This window comes from Haematobia irritans, chromosome 1 (genome assembly GCF_050003625.1).
Source record: "Haematobia irritans isolate KBUSLIRL chromosome 1, ASM5000362v1, whole genome shotgun sequence".
Taxonomy (NCBI): Eukaryota; Metazoa; Arthropoda; class Insecta; order Diptera; family Muscidae; genus Haematobia; species Haematobia irritans.
In genome coordinates this window covers 12,275,553-12,295,911 of record NC_134397.1, presented here as the reverse complement: position 1 = coordinate 12,295,911, position 20,359 = coordinate 12,275,553, and the positions used below count along the sequence as shown (strand labels likewise).

At 30.8% G+C, this 20,359-nt stretch overlaps 2 protein-coding genes and 3 long non-coding RNA genes across 8 annotated transcripts in view; 2 read left to right on the top strand and 3 right to left on the bottom strand.

The window, feature by feature from the left end:
• LOC142220252 (ribosomal protein S6 kinase delta-1) overlaps positions 1 to 11,981 on the bottom strand; it is a 59,680-nt gene extending 47,699 nt beyond the window's left edge. For 2 of the 4 annotated variants that reach the window (XM_075289280.1, XM_075289278.1), the window contains exons 1-3: positions 11,787 to 11,981; positions 10,357 to 11,720; positions 10,076 to 10,292 (exon numbers count right to left, since the gene is read on the bottom strand). In XM_075289280.1, the coding sequence (XP_075145395.1) occupies positions 10,076 to 10,292; positions 10,357 to 11,720; positions 11,787 to 11,870 (1,665 nt within the window). In that variant the 5' untranslated portion in view covers positions 11,871 to 11,981. Of the gene's footprint in view, positions 1 to 13; positions 666 to 9,253; positions 9,589 to 10,075; positions 10,293 to 10,356; positions 11,721 to 11,786 lie in introns of those variants that run through there. The other 2 variants (XM_075289277.1, XM_075289279.1) reach the window with 2 other exon arrangements.
• On the top strand, positions 2,911 to 3,540 carry LOC142220255 (uncharacterized). The gene is made up of 3 exons (XR_012717849.1): positions 2,911 to 3,069; positions 3,198 to 3,349; positions 3,415 to 3,540. It is a non-coding gene; the product is annotated as an uncharacterized LOC142220255 (long non-coding RNA).
• An 802-nt stretch (positions 11,982 to 12,783) lies between the features above and the next one.
• On the top strand, positions 12,784 to 13,874 carry LOC142220250 (uncharacterized). The gene is made up of 4 exons (XR_012717848.1): positions 12,784 to 12,854; positions 12,974 to 13,140; positions 13,205 to 13,310; positions 13,376 to 13,874. It is a non-coding gene; the product is annotated as an uncharacterized LOC142220250 (long non-coding RNA).
• An 803-nt stretch (positions 13,875 to 14,677) lies between these two features.
• On the bottom strand, positions 14,678 to 15,323 carry LOC142221526 (2-(R)-hydroxypropyl-CoM dehydrogenase-like). Its single transcript, XM_075291282.1, has 3 exons — positions 15,262 to 15,323; positions 15,182 to 15,216; positions 14,678 to 15,003 (listed from the first exon to the last, which is right to left on the bottom strand). The coding sequence occupies exons 1-3, from the start codon at positions 15,321 to 15,323 to the stop codon at positions 14,678 to 14,680; spliced, it is 423 nt and encodes a 140-aa protein (XP_075147397.1).
• A 1,594-nt stretch (positions 15,324 to 16,917) lies between these two features.
• LOC142220249 (uncharacterized) lies at positions 16,918 to 18,659 on the bottom strand. Its single transcript, XR_012717847.1, has 4 exons — positions 18,307 to 18,659; positions 17,878 to 18,241; positions 17,482 to 17,813; positions 16,918 to 17,417 (listed from the first exon to the last, which is right to left on the bottom strand). It is a non-coding gene; the product is annotated as an uncharacterized LOC142220249 (long non-coding RNA).
• Positions 18,660 to 20,359: the final 1,700 nt, after the last annotated feature.

The following is a 20,359-nucleotide window of genomic DNA, read 5'->3' as shown; positions in this document are numbered from 1 at the left end:
AACGACAATTAACTGTTGTGGTTTGTGACAATAATACTATTTATTTGATAGAAAACATAAGTATTTGTAATTTTTTTTTTTTTTTGGTTTTTCACTTTGTTATATGAAATTCATTGGAATTTAGTTTAAGTTAGAAAAAATAATGCATTGTAAAAAAGCAAAATAATTTAGATAGTCGTTTTAAGTTTTTTTTTTTTTGACTTAGAGATAGTTAAAATTGTTTACTACTTCTATTAAAATATTTTGGTAAAAAGGTTCTGTTCATTTTTATGGACCGCCATAATAATACATTGTGGATACATATGTAAGTAAAAACTAAAAAACAAACATAAATATTTATAAAGGAACAAAAAAAAAAACAACAACAAAAAAACTAAACATAAATAAAACAATTACAAAATATATATTTGGTAAACATATTTTTTTAACTTTTTTTAAATATTTCGGTCACTAGTATTATTGTAGCCATTTTGTTTGATTTGTTCCCAGTTGACATCATAAAAAAATTTGTGTCTTTTTATTTGTTCATAATCCAAACGATTTTCTGGCTCTTGTTGCAATAGATTCTCCAACAAGTCTCGTACATCGTCTGAGATTTCAATATTTTCTGGATATTGAATAAAACCGTATAAGTCAATTTGTCCGGGATGAGCAGCTTTGAATGGCTAAAATATACATACATGATATTTTTTAAATTCTTTAATAAAAAAAAAATTTTAAATTAAAAGCAATACAAGGAAAAAGTACTGAGTTTGAATGTATTTTATTAACTGAAAAAATGTATTTGTATATACATACATATTTCTAACAGGAAAATCAAAAACATAATAATTAATTTTCTTATAAAACAATTTCATCATTTCCCCTTGTTTTATAAGTTAAAACAAATTAATTTCTTTACAAAGAGTTGCCAAACGAACCTTCGGCAACGCCTTAATCATCATATCTGCAATTTGCATTTCCGTAGATATTTTAGATACTTGAATTTTTCCTTCAGAAATTTTTTCTCTGATGAAAAAGTGCTTGATAGAGATGTATTTGGTTCTTTGGTGATATTCTGGATTTTGAGTTAAGCGTAATGCAGAGTTATCGTGAATATATAATACAGGTGTATCTTCTAAATTTGTTATTTCTTTAAACAATCGTCTAAGCCAAATTAATTCTTTGCACGCTTCATTTGCAGCTATAATTTCTGCTTGATACTATTCTTTGCCTCTGACTAAACCAAGAAATGGCTCCACGAGCATAGACTGATACAACACCCGAAGTAGGCCTTCCTGTCCCGTACACCCTCCAAAGTCTGCATCACTATAACATTTCAATACATTTTGTCCTTTTCTTTCGTAAGTAATACGATGTTTTTTGTTCCAGAAATATATCTAAGTACCCTTTTTAACTTAGTAACATCTTCTTGAGTTGGATTTTCCAGATGTCTTGATAAATAGCCAACACTGTAGGCTATGTCAGGTCTTATTCCAACCATTAGATACATTAAGGTTCCCACAGCCTGTCTGTATGGAAAATCGGTTACAGGATTTTTTGCTTTAGAACTGTCTTTCGATTTCTCCATAGGCGTAGAAACAGCCTTACATTCTGAAAAACTGAACTTTTGTAAAATTCGATTTGCATAGGATGATTGATTTATTTTGATAAAATCTTGTGTTCTTTCAATTTCTAAGCCGAGAAAGTAACTAGCTTCTTTTGTTACTATTTTGAATTATTTCTTTAAATTCTCTATGAAATCGTTTAATTGTTCTTTGTCTGTGGCGGCAACTAATCCGTCGTCGGCATATAGCGCAAGTAACAATTTATTTCCATTTTGTTCCCTTTTGTATAAGCACGGATCTGCAGAACTTGGCTTTAGGTGAAGTTCTTTTTCTAAATATTTTCCCATTCTTGTATTCCAACATCTTGGCGCTTGTTTTAATCCGTAAAGGCTTATCTTCAGTTGGCACACCTTTTCACTACCATCTTCAAAGCCTTCAGGTTGTTTCATATAAACAGTTTCGTCTAATTCCGCATAGAGAAATGCCGTACATATATCAAACTGAATCATGTAGAGGTTTTCGGTAGAAACTATTGATAATAATGACCTAATAGTTGTCATTTTTGCAACAGGGCTAAATGTTTGATCATAGTCAATACCTTTTTCTTGTTTAAACCCCTTAATAACTAGTCTTGCTTTAAACTTATCTATAGTTCCATCGGCATTCAGTTTTAATTTGTAAACCCATTTTTCTGGTAACGCTTTTGCTCCCTGTGGCAAATCAACTAAATTCCAGGTTTTATTTTCTTTTAGTGATTGTATCTCTTTCTCCATACACGGATGAAAAAGACTGTTTTTCATATGTTTTGCTATAAACATTATATGTTTGGAACACACATTTTTAAACACAATATTTTTGAGTGCAAGCATATAATGTTCATAAACTAGCATAACATGTTTGGGACATATATGTTAATATGTTAGAACATATTATGTTTGGGACATAAAATGTTTGTTTGGAACACACATTTTTAAACACAATATTTTTGAGTGCAAGCATATAATGTTCATAAACTAGCATAACATGTTTGGGACATATATGTTAATATGTTAGAACATATTATGTTTGGGACATAAAATGTTTGTAAATATAATATACTTGGATGCAAACATATATTAATTTAGAAATAGCATATAAACGTTTATGTGTTTAGTAGCTTGGAGCGCTATTTAACAGGGAGCGATATTGAATTAAGTTGGTGGTTGTTGCTTGTTATTACAAAATTAACATTTTATTTTTCCTTGGGCAATTGATCGGCTACTTCTTTGATCCTTACAAACTGTGTGGTCCGCTGTTAGAATCCCCGTCCGGCAAAAGGTAAAATTAAAATAAAAAAAATCATACAATTGAATAATTTCTTCTACAATCTTTGTATTACAGAAAAAGGTGCTAAGAACTAAAAAATCTCGTGGAAGTGAGAAAGATGTCGGGGAATATACAATTGGGCAGAAACAAAATTTTGAGCATTCCCAATAAACACAGGATGAGCGTTTTTCAAATGCAACAACTTTTCAGTTTGAGGGTAAATATAATTTTCAACATAAATTCAACTTGACTTGAAAAAGCTCATCTTCAATTCATCTTCAAATTGTTTGCGAATTACAACCAATTTGGCAAAATGTTGACGAAAACTTTGAAAATGTGTTGAAGATAATTGGAGAAAACTTTGACAAAACACTACCCTGAAATGCAACGAAAAAACCACATGGTTTTCAATACTACTTTGGACAACAAAGTTCGTAGAAGAAATACAAAAATGTGGAAATTTTGTAATAATCAATTGAAATTGCTTATAATAATTGGTAAGTAAAACTAAAACACGAAATGAAAACTTTAAGGAAGTCACTAAACTCAAATCTCTTTGCAGACAACTAAAATATTTGGATGCTGATTCTTGGACACATTAAGAGGCTGGCCGGTGAAAAATGGTAGTGGCTTATCGAGAAGAGAAAGTTTCCATAAATCAAAGTGCAACCAAAAAAACTTGATAATTCGCATCACATCGATAGTTTAATTTATATCGCATCATCGGTTTAATTTGTTATTTTGTGAATTGAAATTGCTGGAAATTTATTCCAATTATCTGGTCATCAAGTTCCTGAAAACTGCCAGTATTTTAATAACAACAATTTTGTAACACCAACGTTCTTGAGGAAATCACGAAGTACCTGGTCAGTTGGAAGAAATACAAATTGGTAAGTCAAAATAAAAAGTGAAATGAAAACATAATGGAAATCACAAAATTCGATTGTTTTGCAGAAAACTAAAATCATTGAATGGTATATTCTTGGAAGATGTTGGCCGATGAAAAACCGATGAAGGAAACAACAAAGAAAAGTTTTCAGAAAACTTACAAAGTGCAACCAATTAAAACAAAGTGCAACAATTCCTATATCAAGAACTTCTGGATGAAAATGTGCATTACATCAATTTACATCCCGTCATCAGTTTGATATTTTGTGATTTCCTCTTGCTGGAATCTATTCTAACACACAAGCCAGCAAGTTCCTCGATAGTAAATATTTCAAATTGCCAGCATATTAATGACACCAACATTATGGATTAAATGGAATTATACATGTAAAAATGTTTAAGATATTTAAAGTTGTATTCATAGTTTTATTTATTAATACGTTTAATAAGATAATTACATTTTGATTGGTATAATATTATTATTTTTATATATTATTAATGTCATTTTTAAGATTATTATATTTGTTAACGAAAAAATAATAAAATTTACAAAATCCCTAGAAATTTAGTATTGACTTTCAGTTAGAACTAGGATTGACTTTCATACAAATTGTGGTTTGAAAGTATTCGCAACAATGCTAATTTTTTATTTTTCTCACATTGAAAACTGTTTGAGAAATTATTGAGTAGCGATGCATTTCAATTTGAGGATTACAATTGAGAAATTATTGCTATTGTGTTGAATTTTACTGTTGAGGGTAATGTCTGTTTTTTGTTGAGAACGCGATTTTCTCAACAATTTCTCAACTTGAATATTACCCTAATCCTTTGAAAAAATGTTTGAAACATTATTGAATTTTAGTATTTTTCAAACGTTTGTGTTTATTGGGTTCAGGTCGAAAACCTATGTTGTTAGCACCTATATTACCTGTTTATTTTCATAATTCATTATGATTGTAAATATATAAATAAATAAATAAAATTTTGAGCACAATATTGTTTGGGAGAATTTTTTTAAGCATATAATATTTTTGGGTGCAAAATGCTTCCAAACATATTATATGTTCACATAATAACATATTGTTTTTTGGAAGACAACATTATTGAATTTGGATGCAAAAATACAAAATGTTTGGAACTTAGACTACCCAAACATATATTGTTTAGACCAATATGCTTTCAAACATATTATATATTGGAAGAGATCAAACATATAAATGTTTGGGCAATACCCAAAAATGTATATGCTTGAAGCAAAATATGTTTGGGAGTATATGTTACAGAAGCGATTTTTTGTGAGGGTGTAGCTTTTATCCACTCACTCTTCTCAGAACTTTTTGCAGCTTGTTTATAAGTCTGTGGAATTTCAATATTGCTTTCTATATCCTCTGCCATCATAACGAAGTTTTTAATTAGTGTTCTATTCTTAGTCTCTTCACACACGGTAGAAAAAGACTGTTTTTCATATGTTTGGCTATAAACATTATATGTTTGGAACACAAATTTTTAAACACAATATTTTTGTGTGCAAGCATATAATGTTCATAAACTAGCATAACATGTTTGGGACATATATGTTAATATGTTAGAACATATTATGTTTGGGACATAAAATGTTTGTAAATATAATATGCTTGGATGCAAACATATATTAATTTAGAAATAGCCTATAAACATATGTGTTTAGTAGCTTGGAGCGCTATTTAACAGGGAGCGATATTGAATTAAGTTGGTGGTTGCTTGTTATTACAAAATTAACATTTTATTTTTCCTTGGGCAATTGATCAGCTACTTCTTTGATAACCTAACCTAACCTAACCTTCTTTGATCCTTACAAACTGTGTGGTCCGCTGTTCGAATCCCCGTCCGGCAAAAGGTAAAATTAAAATAAAATAAAAATCATAAAATTGAATAATTTCTTCTACAATGTTTGTATTACAGAAAAAGGTGCTAAGAACTAAAAAATCTCGTGGAAGTGAGAAAGATGTAGGGGAATATACAATTAAGCAGAAACAAAATTTTGAGCATTCAGGTCGAAAATCTATGTTGTTAGCACCTATATTACCTGTTTATTTTCATAATTCATTATGATTGTAAATATATAAATAAATAAATAAATAAAATGTTGAGCACAATATTGTTTGGGAGAATTTTTTTTAAGCATATAATATTTTTGGGTGCAAAATGCTTCCAAACATATTATATGTTCACATAATAACATATTGTTTTTTAGAAGACAACATTATTGAATTTGGATGCAAAAATACAAAATGTTTGGAACTTAGACTACCCAAACATATATTGTTTAGACCAATATGCTTTCAAACATATTATATATTGGAAGAGATCAAACATATAAATGTTTGGGCAATATTTAAACGTTCTTGCCATTTCAACTATAGTCCTATTATCTCTTTCACACCGACCATTTTGCTCTGAAGTATATGGTACCGTTAACTTGTGAGTTATGCCAAAACCTTTTAAAATTCTATTCACTTCTTTATTAATAAATTCCAACCCATTGTCACTTAGAAAAGTTTTCACAGTATGACAGTATGTTTTTGCGTCATCTAACATTTATCTAAGTGTATCTACCACGTCGGATTCCTTTTTAACTATATACCCATACCTGAATTTCGAAAAATCATCCTTATATAGAATAAGATATTTGTACCCTTGGAAGGATTCATGGAATGGACCACAAACGTCAGCTGAAATGAGTTCTCCACATGCGGCTGCTGTTTTCTTGTTTTCAAACGGCATTCTTGACAATTTTCCATAAGTACATGGCTCACAAATTTCTTGTTTCATTTTGACATGTATATGAAAATCCTTTTCCAACTTTTCTTTCACATGGCGTATATCTTGGTGTCCACATCTTTCATGATAAAGCTGAAGCATAGAGCTGTCTGAAACAGCCAAACAAATATTTTGTTTTACCTTTGGTATTATTGGTTGTATGGAGGCTTTATAAAGGCTTCCATTTCTTGAACGACTCCCATAGAGTACGGTTTGATTATTTACTGATAGCCAGCATTCGGTTACTGTTGAGGTGAAACTACTATCTGGATTTCCATTTTGTGTTGCAAGTACAGAAAACAAATTTCTTGATATATCAGGCACATACCAAACATCTCTGAGCTCCATTCTCAGCGACGTCCCAAAAAAAACAGGATGAGCGTTTTTCAAATGCAACAACTTTTCAGTTTGAGGGTAAATATAATTTTCAGCATAAATTCAACTTGACTTGAAACAGCTCATCCTCTATACATCTTTAAATTGTTTGCGAATTACTTCCAATTTGCCGAAATGTTGACGAAATCTTTGAAAAGGTGTTGAAGATAATATGAGAAAACTTTGACAAAACACTACCCTAAAATGCAACGAAAAAACCATGTGGTTTTCAATACTTATTTGTGCAACGAAGTTCGTGGTCAATTGGAAGAAATAAAAAAATTTTAGACAAAAAACTAAATTTACTCATACAAATAGTTTCTAATAATAGGTAAGTGAAAATAAATGAAACTTTAAGGAAGACACTAAATATATATCTCTTTGCCGAAAACTAAAATTATGGATTTTATGTACTTGAAAACAATCAAAAGCTGATCGATGAAAAATGTTGGACAATTAACTGGAACTGATTCAAATAATTTATAATAATTGGTAAGTCGATATGAAAAATTAAATCAACACTTTAGAGAAGTCACTAAATTTAAATCTCATTGCAGAAAATTAAAATTCCGTCATCAGCTTGATATTTTGTGAATTCCTCTTGATTCCTCTATTCTAACACACAGGCCAGAAAATTCCTCGAAAGTAATTATTTCAAATTGCCAGCATATTAATTAATAATTAATTAATAGTTATGAGACACTAACATTATGGAGGAAATCGAATTATACATGTAAAAATGTTTAAGATATTTAATGTTGTATTGATAGTTTTAGTTATTAATACGTTTAATAAGATAATTATTTTTTGATTGGTATTATATTATTATTTTTATATATTATTAATGTTATTTTTAATATTATTATATTTTTAACGAAAAAATGAATAAAATTTACAAAATCCTTAGAAATTTAGTGTTGACTTTCAGTTAGAACTGGGATTGACTTTCATGCAAATTGTGGTTAGAAAATATTCGCAACAATGTTAATTTTTAATTTGTCTCACATTGAAAACTGTTTAGAGAAATTATTGAGTAGTGATGTATTTCAATTTGAGGATTACAATTGAGAGATTATTGCTATTGTGTTGAACTTTACTGTTGAGGGTAATGTCTGTTTTTTGTTGAGAACGCGATTTTCTCAACAATTTCTCAACTTGAATATTACCCTAATCCTTTGAAAAAATGTTTGAAAAATTATTGAATTTTAGTATTTTTCAAGCGTTTGTGTTTATTGGGGTACCTTTTATTTTTGAAATTATTTGGATAGTTCCCATACCATATGCTTTAATATATTCTTTTCCTGCTGCTTGAATAACTTGAGGCTCTTTGAAACTATTCAGAAAAGAATTCATACGAATTTGTTACAGGTTTCGTAGCTCCATTGTCAATCCACCAAACTTCTTCAGACACTGAGGCACGTTCTGCATTGCTTTAAGTATTTAATGCCAGGTTGATATTTGTGGTGGCTGTCTTCTTCGACGGTTTTCCATTTTCGGCAATCTTTCAGCCAATGTCCCTTCTTTTTGCAAGAATGGCACACGTCCTCCTTCTTTGACACATTGCTACTTACTTTTTGCTTGTAATTTTTCTTAGATTTCACCATTAAAGCTTCTGGATTGTTATTTGAATCTTGAATATTTTTCTTAAATTTTCTCTCAAAAAGACAGATTTGCATTATTAGCTCGTCTATGGATTTGTCTGTATCCCTCGTGAGCATCATCCAACTAGACCGGAACATTTCATAGGATGGAGGAAGAATGTGGAGTATTTTGCAGATCAATAGCATATCTGGAAATATATTGTGCCCTATCAATCACAAACCAGCATTCAATTTATCCCATAGGCCTCTTATTTTTGTGTTGATGCGTCTAGATTATCTTGCCATCCAAATGAAAACATGTCCGAACAAATTTTAAATAATTGATCCTTTGAAGTTTCCTCGAAAATGTTCTTCAATGCCATTCATGTTTCATAGGCATTCTCTTTGTCCATAATTTTTTGGTACACCTCATCTGTAACCGTGTTGGTTAATATGCTCTTTGCATAACAATTTGCTTTGCGGTAAAATTCTTCCTTTTTCTTGAATTATCTAATTTGAGATTCTGTTGCTCCATTTGCAAAGGTATTGGTGCTTCAATTTTCTTGTCTATGACATCCAATGCACCTTCATAGAAGTCTAGAATATCTCTCACCTTCCTTTTCCATATTGGCCAATCAGCAGGATACGACAGCGGCTTTAAATTCTTCGCGAACTCCATATTCTTGAATTGATTTGAAACTTTTTCTTTTCTGTCAAAAAGCTAAAAATGTTCTTTTACGAGACCGGGCTCATAACCTATTGAGTTTGAATGTATTTTATTAACTGAAAAAATGTATTTGTATATACATATATATTTCTAACAGGAAAATCAAAAACATAATAATTAATTTTCTTATAAAACAATTTCAACAAAAAGATGTCGATTAATGGAAACATTGATCTCTGTAGACACTGCATCCTATTTCTATTTAGAATTTAAGACCATGATTTAATAATAGCTAAAAAATATGAATCCGACCAGCACATAATATGATCGAGAATATCATCAGTGGCTTAGTTCCCCTTGAGAACAAACGTCGAACTTATAAAGAAGATCGTCAGGAAACCCATGTCATCTTGTTTTGTGGTATCTCCTGTAAAAATTGGAGGATATAATTCGGGTGTTGGTATGTAACCAAATCTGAGAGAATAAGATCTAATAAGAGATTGGATTAGATAGAGCCATGGATATAGTCATCCTTATCCAACATCATATTTATTCATAGCCCTCTACATCTCTACAGACCTAAAGTGCCACTTGGAAATCCAATTGTACCAAATCTAATTCTCCGTTTTTGTTTCATGTAAATTACAATAAACTAGGTCTTGGCAATATTAAAATGACAATATTAAAAAAATATTTTGTTAGTAGGAATAGCATCTGTGTTCACTATCTTTTGAATTTGAGTATTTATACTGTCCCTTGAAAAAATATGCTTATCATTCTAACAATATCCATTTGTCAATTATAATCAGGCTACAGCTTTATGGATTTACCATGGATATATATTCACTTTTATACCCTGTATCGCAATGTGGGTAATGGTCTATTGAATCGCATTACAATTTTATTATACTTACCAAGCCGATAAACAACTCGTACAACACAACACCATAACTCCACCAATCGGAACGTAATGTTAAAGGGCGCTCAGGTGCAACAAAATGATTTTCCATAGCTTTCGGACTCAATGCCTTGTGTATACAACCATCAGACGAAACTCCTTCATTTTGATAGAAATATGTCAAAAGCAATTGGCCATTTTCATCCAATAATAAATTATCCATATGCAGATCACTAAGAGATATGACCAAATTTATAAAATACGGCATTTTTGAATCAAAGGTTACAAATAGCTTACCACAACATAACACTCTTCTCGTGCAGTGCATGTATTACAACGAGCAATTGTCGTGACCATTTTTTTAAAATTGTTTCTGAAGTTCCACACATAGATTCCTTCAACGTATTCGAAACCGATTCTATTAATTGCTTTGATGAATCTACTAAGTCCTCAAATTCATTCGATGTCAATGGCTTGGAAATTGTAATCGTAGCTTGCTGGTCTTTTAATTCATCGCTGGATTTTGGCGGGGAATGTATTTTATCGAGAAGTTTTCCACCTAAAGCCAATTGAAGTAATAGAAATATTTTTTGATCGGATTGAAAGAATGCCAAAAGGTCAACCATATACGGAACATGTTGAGGAAGAAATACGGTTTGAGTTGCCGAGTTACTAGATGGTTTTTCTATGCCCTTCATAACATAGCTATTATTATTGGACGATACAAGCAAAACTTTGTTGTGCAGTAGAGATTTAACTTTATATTTGGCCATATGATTCCACGGACGCTCTAGGTACAATCCTGATGTGTCGGAATTAGTATTTCCTGATACATCAATTGCTAACTGAAAATTTGATGTTGATACCGTGGCAGCAATTGATCTGTGAGATATCTTTAGGAAACGATCATATATATCCTCCGCCCTTGCTAGATATTTTGCAATTTTTGCTCTTGCTATATATACTCGGTCATCATTTTGATCCTCCTTGCTACCTTTCAGGAGCAAGTCAACACCATTTTTGTATTGCAAATATGCTTCGTTGTATTCTAAATTCACCTCTGCTTGTACAGCTTTCGTAAATATAATAGCCGCTTCGTAAATGTAATCATCGTTATCTTCTATCTCAACAGAAGCCATGGGGGTTAAAAATCGCAAATTATTTTTCAATGTTATGAAAGTATTGCTATCGTCCGGTAACTTGTCATTTTCCTCCTCCACCACCTCATTCTCTTCAAATAATGCTACACCATCATTATCCGAAGAATCAAATAATGTATTACATTTCAATTTCTGATTATCAATTTGATCGCACTGTTCAATTTGCAGATTTCTGCCAAAACGTGCTGCTTTTCCGACAAGTTTTTGTATTTTATTTGGGGGAGTTGTTTCATGGAAAAACTGGGCGAAACTATGGGACTTGTACAGCTGTGGATGTTGTGCTGCAAAATCCAATAGCGAAAGTATATAAACTTTACGCTTTTCAATGACATCCCGATCGAATCTTTTGAAAAATGAGCAATCTATAGGTTCCGGTAGATATCCTGGGAGGCAGAGGTTTTTGTGTCTCCTCTTCAACTCCCTATGAAGCTTTTTGATATCGTGAAAACGTCTCCATAAAACAAGTTGTGTTAAAGCCTGAGGCTTTGATCTTGGAAATACCTAAAATTACGAAAGCTTAATATATTTTTCCAACATACAATTTTATCAATTAATTTTTACACTTACAATAGAAGTAATTTTATATAATGTATATCCAGACGATTGGTCTGTGTCCGTTACAGTAAAATTGTGTATCCACCCACCTGCCATTATTAGGCAGGCAGTAATATTTTGTTTTTATTTAATAGCGAATTATATTCCTCGATAATTTTAAAAACAAATGTCCCCCTATCCGGTTGTTCCTTCTTCTTCTGTTTCATATGTGTAGCAGGGATGGAAAATACAATTTTTAAGAAAGTACATCAAAGGTATTTGTTTGAGCGAAAAAGTACTTTTCACTAAATTTCAACAAAAATTCCATTAGAAGATTATTGTCAAGATCTCCTCTAAACTGAATTTTAAAGAAAATAAAATTTTGTTTGTCAACTTCTCAATTTTAAATACTCTTTCTTGTTTAGTTTCATATCCGCTTACAAATTTTCTGTAGATAAATGAAAATAAATTTTTGACAAAATTTTCTATAGACATAAAATTTTGACAAAATTGTTTATAGATATAAAATAATGACAAAATTGTCTAGAGAAATAAAATTTTGACAAAATTTTCTGTAGAAATAAAATTTTCTACAGGAATAAAATTTTCACAATATTTTCTACAGAAATAAAATTTTGACAAAATTTTTTTCCGAAATAATATTTTGACAAAATTTTTTTCCGAAATAAAATTTTGACAAAATTTTCTATAAAAATAAAATTTTACCAAATTTTTTTATAGAAATAAAAAATATAACATTTTTTATAGAAAACAAAAAATAAAATAAAATTTTGACAAAATTTTCCAAAAGAAAACATTTTGACAAAATTTTCTGTTGAAATAAAATTTTGAGAAAACTTTCTGAAGAAACAAATTTTCTTAAAATATTAAAATATTTTGTCAAAACTATTGTACCATGAATCTGATATCGGCTCAAAAATGTACACAAAAGGTACTAAATCATTCGCGGGGGTACTGACCAGGGTGAAAAAGTATTGAAAAAAGTACTATAGTACTGCATTTTCCATCCCTGATGTGTAGTAAAAGCCCAATAAACACAGGATGAGCGTTTTTCAAATGCAACAACTTTTCAGTTTGATGGTAAATATAATTTTCAACATAAATTCAACTTGACTTGAAATAGCTCATTTTCAATACATCTTCAAATTGTTTGCGATTTACTTCCAATTTGCCAACATGTTGACGAAATCTTTGAAAAGGTGTTGAAGATAATATGAGAAAACTTTGACAAAACACTACCCTAAAATGCAACGAAAAAACCATATGGTTTTCAATACTTATTTGTGCAACAAAGTTCGTGGTCAATTGCAAGAAATAAAAAAAATGGAAAATTTTAGACAAATAACCAAATAGTTTATAAAAATAGGTAAGTGAAAATAAAAAATGAAATAAAACTTTAAGGAAGTCACTAAATGTATATCTCTTTGCAGAAAACTGAAATTATGGATTCTACGTTCTTGAAAACATTAAAAAGCTGACCGATGAAAAAATGGTGGACAATTAACTGGAACTGCTTCAAATAGTTTATAATAATTGGTACGTCAATATGAAAAATTAAATCAACACTTTAGAGAAGTCACTAAATTTAAATCTCTTTGCAGAAAACTAAAATTTTTGGATGATAAATTCTTGCAAACATTAAGAAGCTGACCAATGAAAAATGAGTGGCTTATCGACAAGAAAAAGTTTCCAGAAACATTACAAGTGCAACCAATTAAAATTGTTAAAAACAACAAATTGTTGTAATCAACAACTTCTGGATGAAAATGTGCATCAGATCGTCAGTTTAATTCCTTCTGCTGGAAATCAATTCGGTCGGTCACGCGGTCCAGTACGTTCCTAATTTCAAATTGCCCGCATGTTAATAAATTTTAATGCTGTTTTATGACACCAACAGGAAGTATATCCAATGATCAATGCAAAAGTGTTTACTAATAATGTTTTAGATATTTAAAGTTTTGTTGTTTTTTGTTCTTATTTGTTGATATGTTTATTAAGATTATTATTTATCAATTGGTATTGTAGTGTATTATGTAGTGTAGTGTATTATTATATATTTGATTTTGATGAAAATGAATAAATTATACAAAATTCATAGAATTTTGGCTTTGACTTTCAATTTGAAGTGGGTATATCATTCATAAAAATAGGTTGACAAGTATTTGCAACGATGTTAATTTTGAATTTGACTCGCATCGAAAATTGTTTAACAAATTATTGAGTAGCGATGCATTTGATTTTGAGGATAACACTTGAGATATTATTGCTAATGTGTTGAATTTCACTGTTGAGGGTAATGTCTGTTTTTTGTTCAGAACGCGATTTTCTCAACAATTTTTCAACTTGAATATTACCCTAATCCTTTGAAAAAATGTTTGAAAAACTGTTGAAATTTAGCATTTTTCAAACGTTTTTGTTATTGGGTTGTTTTGAAATTACATAATAATGAGCGCTTTTCTAATGCAAAAACTTTTCGGGTTGAGGGTAAATGTAATTTTCAACATAAATTCAACTTGACTTGACATAAAATATGGGACACAAAAATTATGGAAAAACAAAATATGAGCACAAATTTAGTAAATATATTGAATAAAGATATGTTTAAACAAATTATTCTTGTTTATATATGAAAGTATTACTACAACATATTGATTCACCTATGTTTTAAAACGGTATGGGCACCATTTCCTCGTAAACAAACCTCAAGCAACAAATTCCGCTAATGGGACATCAAAGTTGAAGTCATTACCAACATTTTGATGTATGCCATGAGTTCCAACAGTGTTTTTGGACGAAGTTATCCTGGGTTCCAAGTTTTCCACTATGGGCCATTTGCTAGATTCTACCATGGAAGCCAGAAACGGACTTCATTCAATTCTGCTTATGGCACATCACATCATTACCTACATTACGGAATTACAGCGTACACCCGACAATGCTAATTCCAAGGCAACGCAACGATTAAACTGGTCCACACCCATTTTGGATATATTATAGGCCAAAACACCGGGAAAAGAACGTATGCCATTTACACTGGAGACATTAACAATGTTACCTTTTGTCTTAATCAGTTCCGGAACAGCCAACATGGTCAAATGATAAATGGATCTGAGATTTGTATTCATTACACGATCATATTGCTCAAGACTGGTATTTTCAATAGTTCCAGTCTCTACCGCGGCAGCCGCTCCAATACCAGACGAAGCACCTGTAATGAGAACCACTTTGCCTGCAAAGTTAATTTTATCTCCGATTAGAAAGAATATTCCAAACTTCCGAAATTCGTTTATTCGAGAATTGCGTAATATTTAGCTAATTTATTTGTTATGTCTCTTCCCGGCTCTCGGCACAAATGGTAATTGCCCTTCTTATCTTCTGTTTGCAATTTCGTTTTGTTTTGTTAGTACCTATTTCGATGCCTTCTTCTTTCGTGTTTATATATCTACAATTTGTCACGGAACACTATTTAGATGCAAATATTAAATACTTTTTGGTAGGACTTTTATGGCGAACGGATTGTTCGATTCTAAATTTAAAGGATAAGTACATAGCAAACAGTATTACGTTTCTGCAAAATATATAAATAATGGTATATGGTAAAATAGCAGTAATATCCTGACCAGTTTCTACAAGTATAGACATTAATTCCGGTGCTATGCTCCAATCGGATCGAGTTCTATAACCAAATATATTCTTCGATATTTCGGAACTGGAAATTGATGACATGGGTTATATCTTCTATGGCCAGGCCACGTGAGGCAATATCAGCTGCTATAAGATTTTTTACTTCACCAGAGGTAATATCTGCAATAGCGAAAACCATCTAATTTTAAATCATTAGACAAATCATCAGATATTTCATAAAATTCTTTACCAAATAGAATTGTTCATCCTCTTCAATGATTTCGATCGTTTGCTCGACCAAATCCAATGATACATCACGCACCGGTATGGGATTGTTCAAATAACCGTCGGTAAAAAGTCGGACTCCTACCACTTGTCATTACGGGTTGTTTATCGGGCTGCATATTTTTAACTGCTAAACTCGAACTTAATACCAACCTTAAGCGACAAATTGAGTTCATAAACATTTATGGTTTATGAATTTATAATACATGAGGTTTACTATAAGAATTTATAATACATGAGCTATACTAAATAGCAAAATTTAATCAAAAATCGAAATAAACGATAAGGTCCTTTCAATAATGACTTCATGTGAAATGAAATTCGTGCGATATAAAATAAGAAGCAATGATAAACGGACCGTCCAAAAAATGCAAGATCGCGTTTATCTGAAAAATTTGGATGCATTGATATTTTTACTTAAATGGAAGTACAAAAGGATTATCACAAGTATACGAAAATGATAGCAATTGCGTTTTTAATTTACTCTTATATTCTTTTGTTGTTTCTTTGTTAATAAAATTGAATTAAATTAAATTTGTTTAATGTAGAACAATTTTGACGCTGTAGATTGTTATTACTTAAAATATTTAAAGAATCCGGAAAATTTCGGGATCCCAAAAAATTCCCGGGATTCCGAATCCCGGGACTTTTAAAAATCGATCCCGAAAGACAGCCCTAATACATACTGTTGTCGAATACCAGTGATGCCATGCGTAGGGAAAAATCCTTTTTTGTAGGAATTTTTTCCTAAAATTACATCTGTAGGGAACAAAGGACAGATTTTTCATTTTTTCTACAAATGTAGAGAATTTTCCCAATTTCCAGAGTTTACTACATTTGCAACAAGAAGAGTACTTTTCCGTAATATTACAGATATCCAAAATATATGGTAGTCAAAGCTTCAACTAATCCCAATAAACACAAACGTTTGAAAAATACTAAAATTCAATAATTTTTCAAACATTTTTTCAAAGGATTAGGGTAATATTCAAGTTGAGAAATTGTTGAGAAAATCGCGTTCTCAACAAAAAACAGACATTACCCTCAATAGTAAAATTCAACACAATAGCAATAATTTCTCAATTGTAATCCTCAAATTGAAATGCATCGCTACTCAATAATTTCTCAAACAGTTTTCAATGTGAGAAAAATAAAAAACTAGCATTGTTGCGAATACTTTCAAACCACAATTTGTATGAAAGTCAATCCTAGTTCTAACTGAAAGTCAATACTATTTTCTAGGGATTTTGTTTTATTTTATTATTTTTTCGTTAACAAATATAATAATCTTAAAAATAACATTAATAATATATGAAAATAATAATATTATACCAATCAAAATGTAATTATCTTATTAAACGTATTAATAAATAAAACTATGAATACAACTTTAAATATCTTAAACATTTTTACATGTATAATTCCATTTCCTCCATAATGTTGGTGTCATTAATATGCTGGCAATTTGAAATAATTACTATCGAGGAACTTGCTGGCTTGTGTGTTAGAATAGATTCCAGCAAGAGGAAATCACAAAATATCAAACTGATGACGGGATGTAAATTGATGTAATGCACATTTTCATCCAGAAGTTCTTGATATAGGAATTGTTGCACTTTGTTTTAATTGGTTGCACTTTGTAAGTTTTCTGAAAACTTTTCTTTGTTGTTTCCTTCATCGGTTTTTCATCGGCCAACATCTTCCAAGAATATACCATTCAATGATTTTAGTTTTCTGCAAAACAATCGAGTTTTGTGATTTCCATTATGTTTTCATTTCACTTTTTATTTTGACTTACCAATTTGTATTTCTTCCAACTGACCACGTACTTCGTGATTTCCTCAAGAACGTTGGTGTTACAAAATTGTTGTTATTAAAATACTGGCAATTTTCAGGAACTTGATGACCAGATAATTGGAATAAATTTCCAGCAATTTCAATTCACAAAATAACAAATTAAACCGATGATGCACATTTTCATCCAGAAGTTCTCGATATAGGAATTGTTGCACTTTGTTTTAGTTGGTTGCACTTTGTAAGTTTTCTGAAAACTTTTCTTTGTTGTTTCCTTCATCGGTTTTTCATCGGCCAACATCTTCCAAGAATATACCATTCAATGATTTTAGTTTTCTGCAAAACAATCGAGTTTTGTGATTTCCATTATGTTTTCATTTCACTTTTTATTTTGACTTACCAATTTGTATTTCTTCCAACTGACCAGGTACTTCGTGATTTCCTCAAGAACGTTGGTATTACAAAATTGTTGTTATTAAAATACTGGCAATTTTCAGGAACTTGATGGCCAGATAATTGGAATAAATTTCCAGCAATTTCAATTCACAAAATAACAAATTAAACCGATGATGCGATATAAATTAAACTATCGATGTGATGCGAATTATCATCCAGTAGTTGTTGATATGGAAAAGCATAAATACCAAGTTTTTTTGGTTGCACTTTGATTTATGGAAACTTTCTCTTCTCGATAAGCCACTACCATTTTTCATCGGCCAGCCTCTTAATGTGTCCAAAAATCAGCATCCAAATATTTTAGTTGTCTGCAAAGAGATTTGAGTTTAGTGACTTCCTTAAAGTTTTCATTCCGTGTTTTAGTTTTACTTACCAATTATTATAAGCAATTTCAATTGATTATTAAAAAATTTCCACATTTTTGTATTTCTTCCACGAACTTTGTTGTCCAAAGTAGTATTGAAAACCATGTGGTTTTTTCGTTGCTTTTCAGGGTAGTGTTTTGTCAAAGTTTTCTCCAATTATCTTCAACACATTTTCAAAGTTTTCGTCAACATTTTGCCAAATTGGTTGTAATTCGCAAACAATTTGAAGATGAATTGAAGATGAGCTTTTTCAAGTCAAGTTGAATTTATGTTGAAAATGATATTTACCCTCAAACTGAAGAGGTGTTGCATTTGAAAAACGCTCATCCTGTGTTTATTGGGATGGAATATGCGATTCACCGTTAACGATGTTATTGTAATGATTTTATTTAGAAAAGTTCAGCGGTAACGTTAACCCTCTAATGCCCCAATTTTTTTGCCAGCTGATTAAATTTTCAATGTTAACGACACGAAAGCAAGAAAACTATACAAGAAAAATGTATACGATAAAATTTTGCATTGGTATTTAATTACAAATTCGTAAATAGATTTCATTTGCAGGAATAAACGTTTCCATTAAGGTTCATAAACAGGTGATGGCTTCCTCAACTTGGTGCCTCTCAATATTTTCTAATACAAATATCACTTGCAGTGCATACGGGGATTCGAGTATATAAATGTAGGATTACATATTATTACAATACTTATTCGAGCCTATTGGACAAGAAGATTAAGGAAATTAGTACTATTAAGTTACTGAAAAGAACTTGTCCAATAAGCTCGAATAAGTATTGTAATAATATCCCTGCCAGCATTTCAAAGTTCCATTTCATCCTCATCGCTACCACAGACTCGTATGTGACACTGCAACAATCGCCAACTGTGATAGTATTTTGCCATCACTATTCGCAAGAAAGTATTTTGCCATCAATATTGTTACAAGAGCCATTTTATATTTTGTGAAACACCAAGCACAACTAGCTTCTTATAATTTATTTAAATAAAAACGATAATGAAGTGCTGAAAACATAGTTATTTCGCTTAAAATTGTGAAAGGTATATTGGTGAACAATTTTTGACTTTCCAAATGGAATAAAGTGATGGTTTTTCAAATATTTTTCCAGGCAGGCTGCCTCCATTGGGAATAAATGCACTGGCTGTAACATGTACAACATGTAACTTGCAACTTGAAACTCAATTAATGCTTTTATTAATGCATAAAAATATGTTAAATGTGATGTGATAGTCCTATGAATGTTATATTTATGAGAATTTATAAATGTTTAATAAAATTAATAATCATCTAAACAATCGTGTTTTACTTGACCACAATGATTCTTTTACAACTATCTTAAAATGCACTTTCTCTGATTGTTTGAAGGGGCTCTTATTGGCGTCTTTTTAAATGTATCCAGAAGGGCACCTAATAATTGCACTCATGCGATACTTTTTTGTAGTAACTTGGCGTGGTACAACTTCTCAATAGTGACGGCGCTTTTCCGAGGAGTTTTGGATATCGTATACGACTGTTTTCGACGTAGTGGGGATTCTCAAAAGCGCCCCCAAATTCAAAAAATGTTGGCAGGGATGTAGTTTGAATGACTTGGACATTAAACCGTCCTGCATTGGTATCAGGCTAACATAAAAATAGTAAATGTTGGATTTTTATTCCGGAATATCTTCAAAAACTGCTTTACAAATATTACATTCACAACAGTTTTTAATGTTTTAGAAAAATGTCGTCTAGTGAAGAAGATAAAACCATTCCAACAAAATTTAGAAAATAGCCATTTTGACCAAATTGGCTCACTGTTGAATTAAAGGGTTGGCTAGAGGCAGTCGAAAATGACGATTTTAAATACCGATGCTTGTGGAAAGTCCGAATAAAATTTTCAATATTCATATTATTGAACATTTGGTCCCATTATTGAAGGATATAATCCCTGACTATCAGTTTTAAAGAAATTGAATTCAATATAAAATATTTTTTATTTTCTTGCCAAATTTGTTTGAATTTAGTACCGTAGGGAAAATGCAGGGAAAAAATGTTGGGGTAGGGAA

Bases quoted from the DNA above. Each gene is read 5' to 3' on its own strand.
- LOC142221526 (XM_075291282.1), bottom strand. From the start codon at position 15,323: ATGTACTTATCCTTTAAATTTAGAATCGAACAATCCGTTCGCCATAAA. The intron at 15,217-15,261 runs GTATTTAATATT...GACAAATTGTAG, and splicing joins CATAAAAGTCCTACCAAAAA to ATATATAAACACGAAAGAAG. The intron at 15,004-15,181 runs GTACTAACAAAA...TTAACTTTGCAG, and splicing joins AGAAGAAGGCATCGAAATAG to GCAAAGTGGTTCTCATTACA.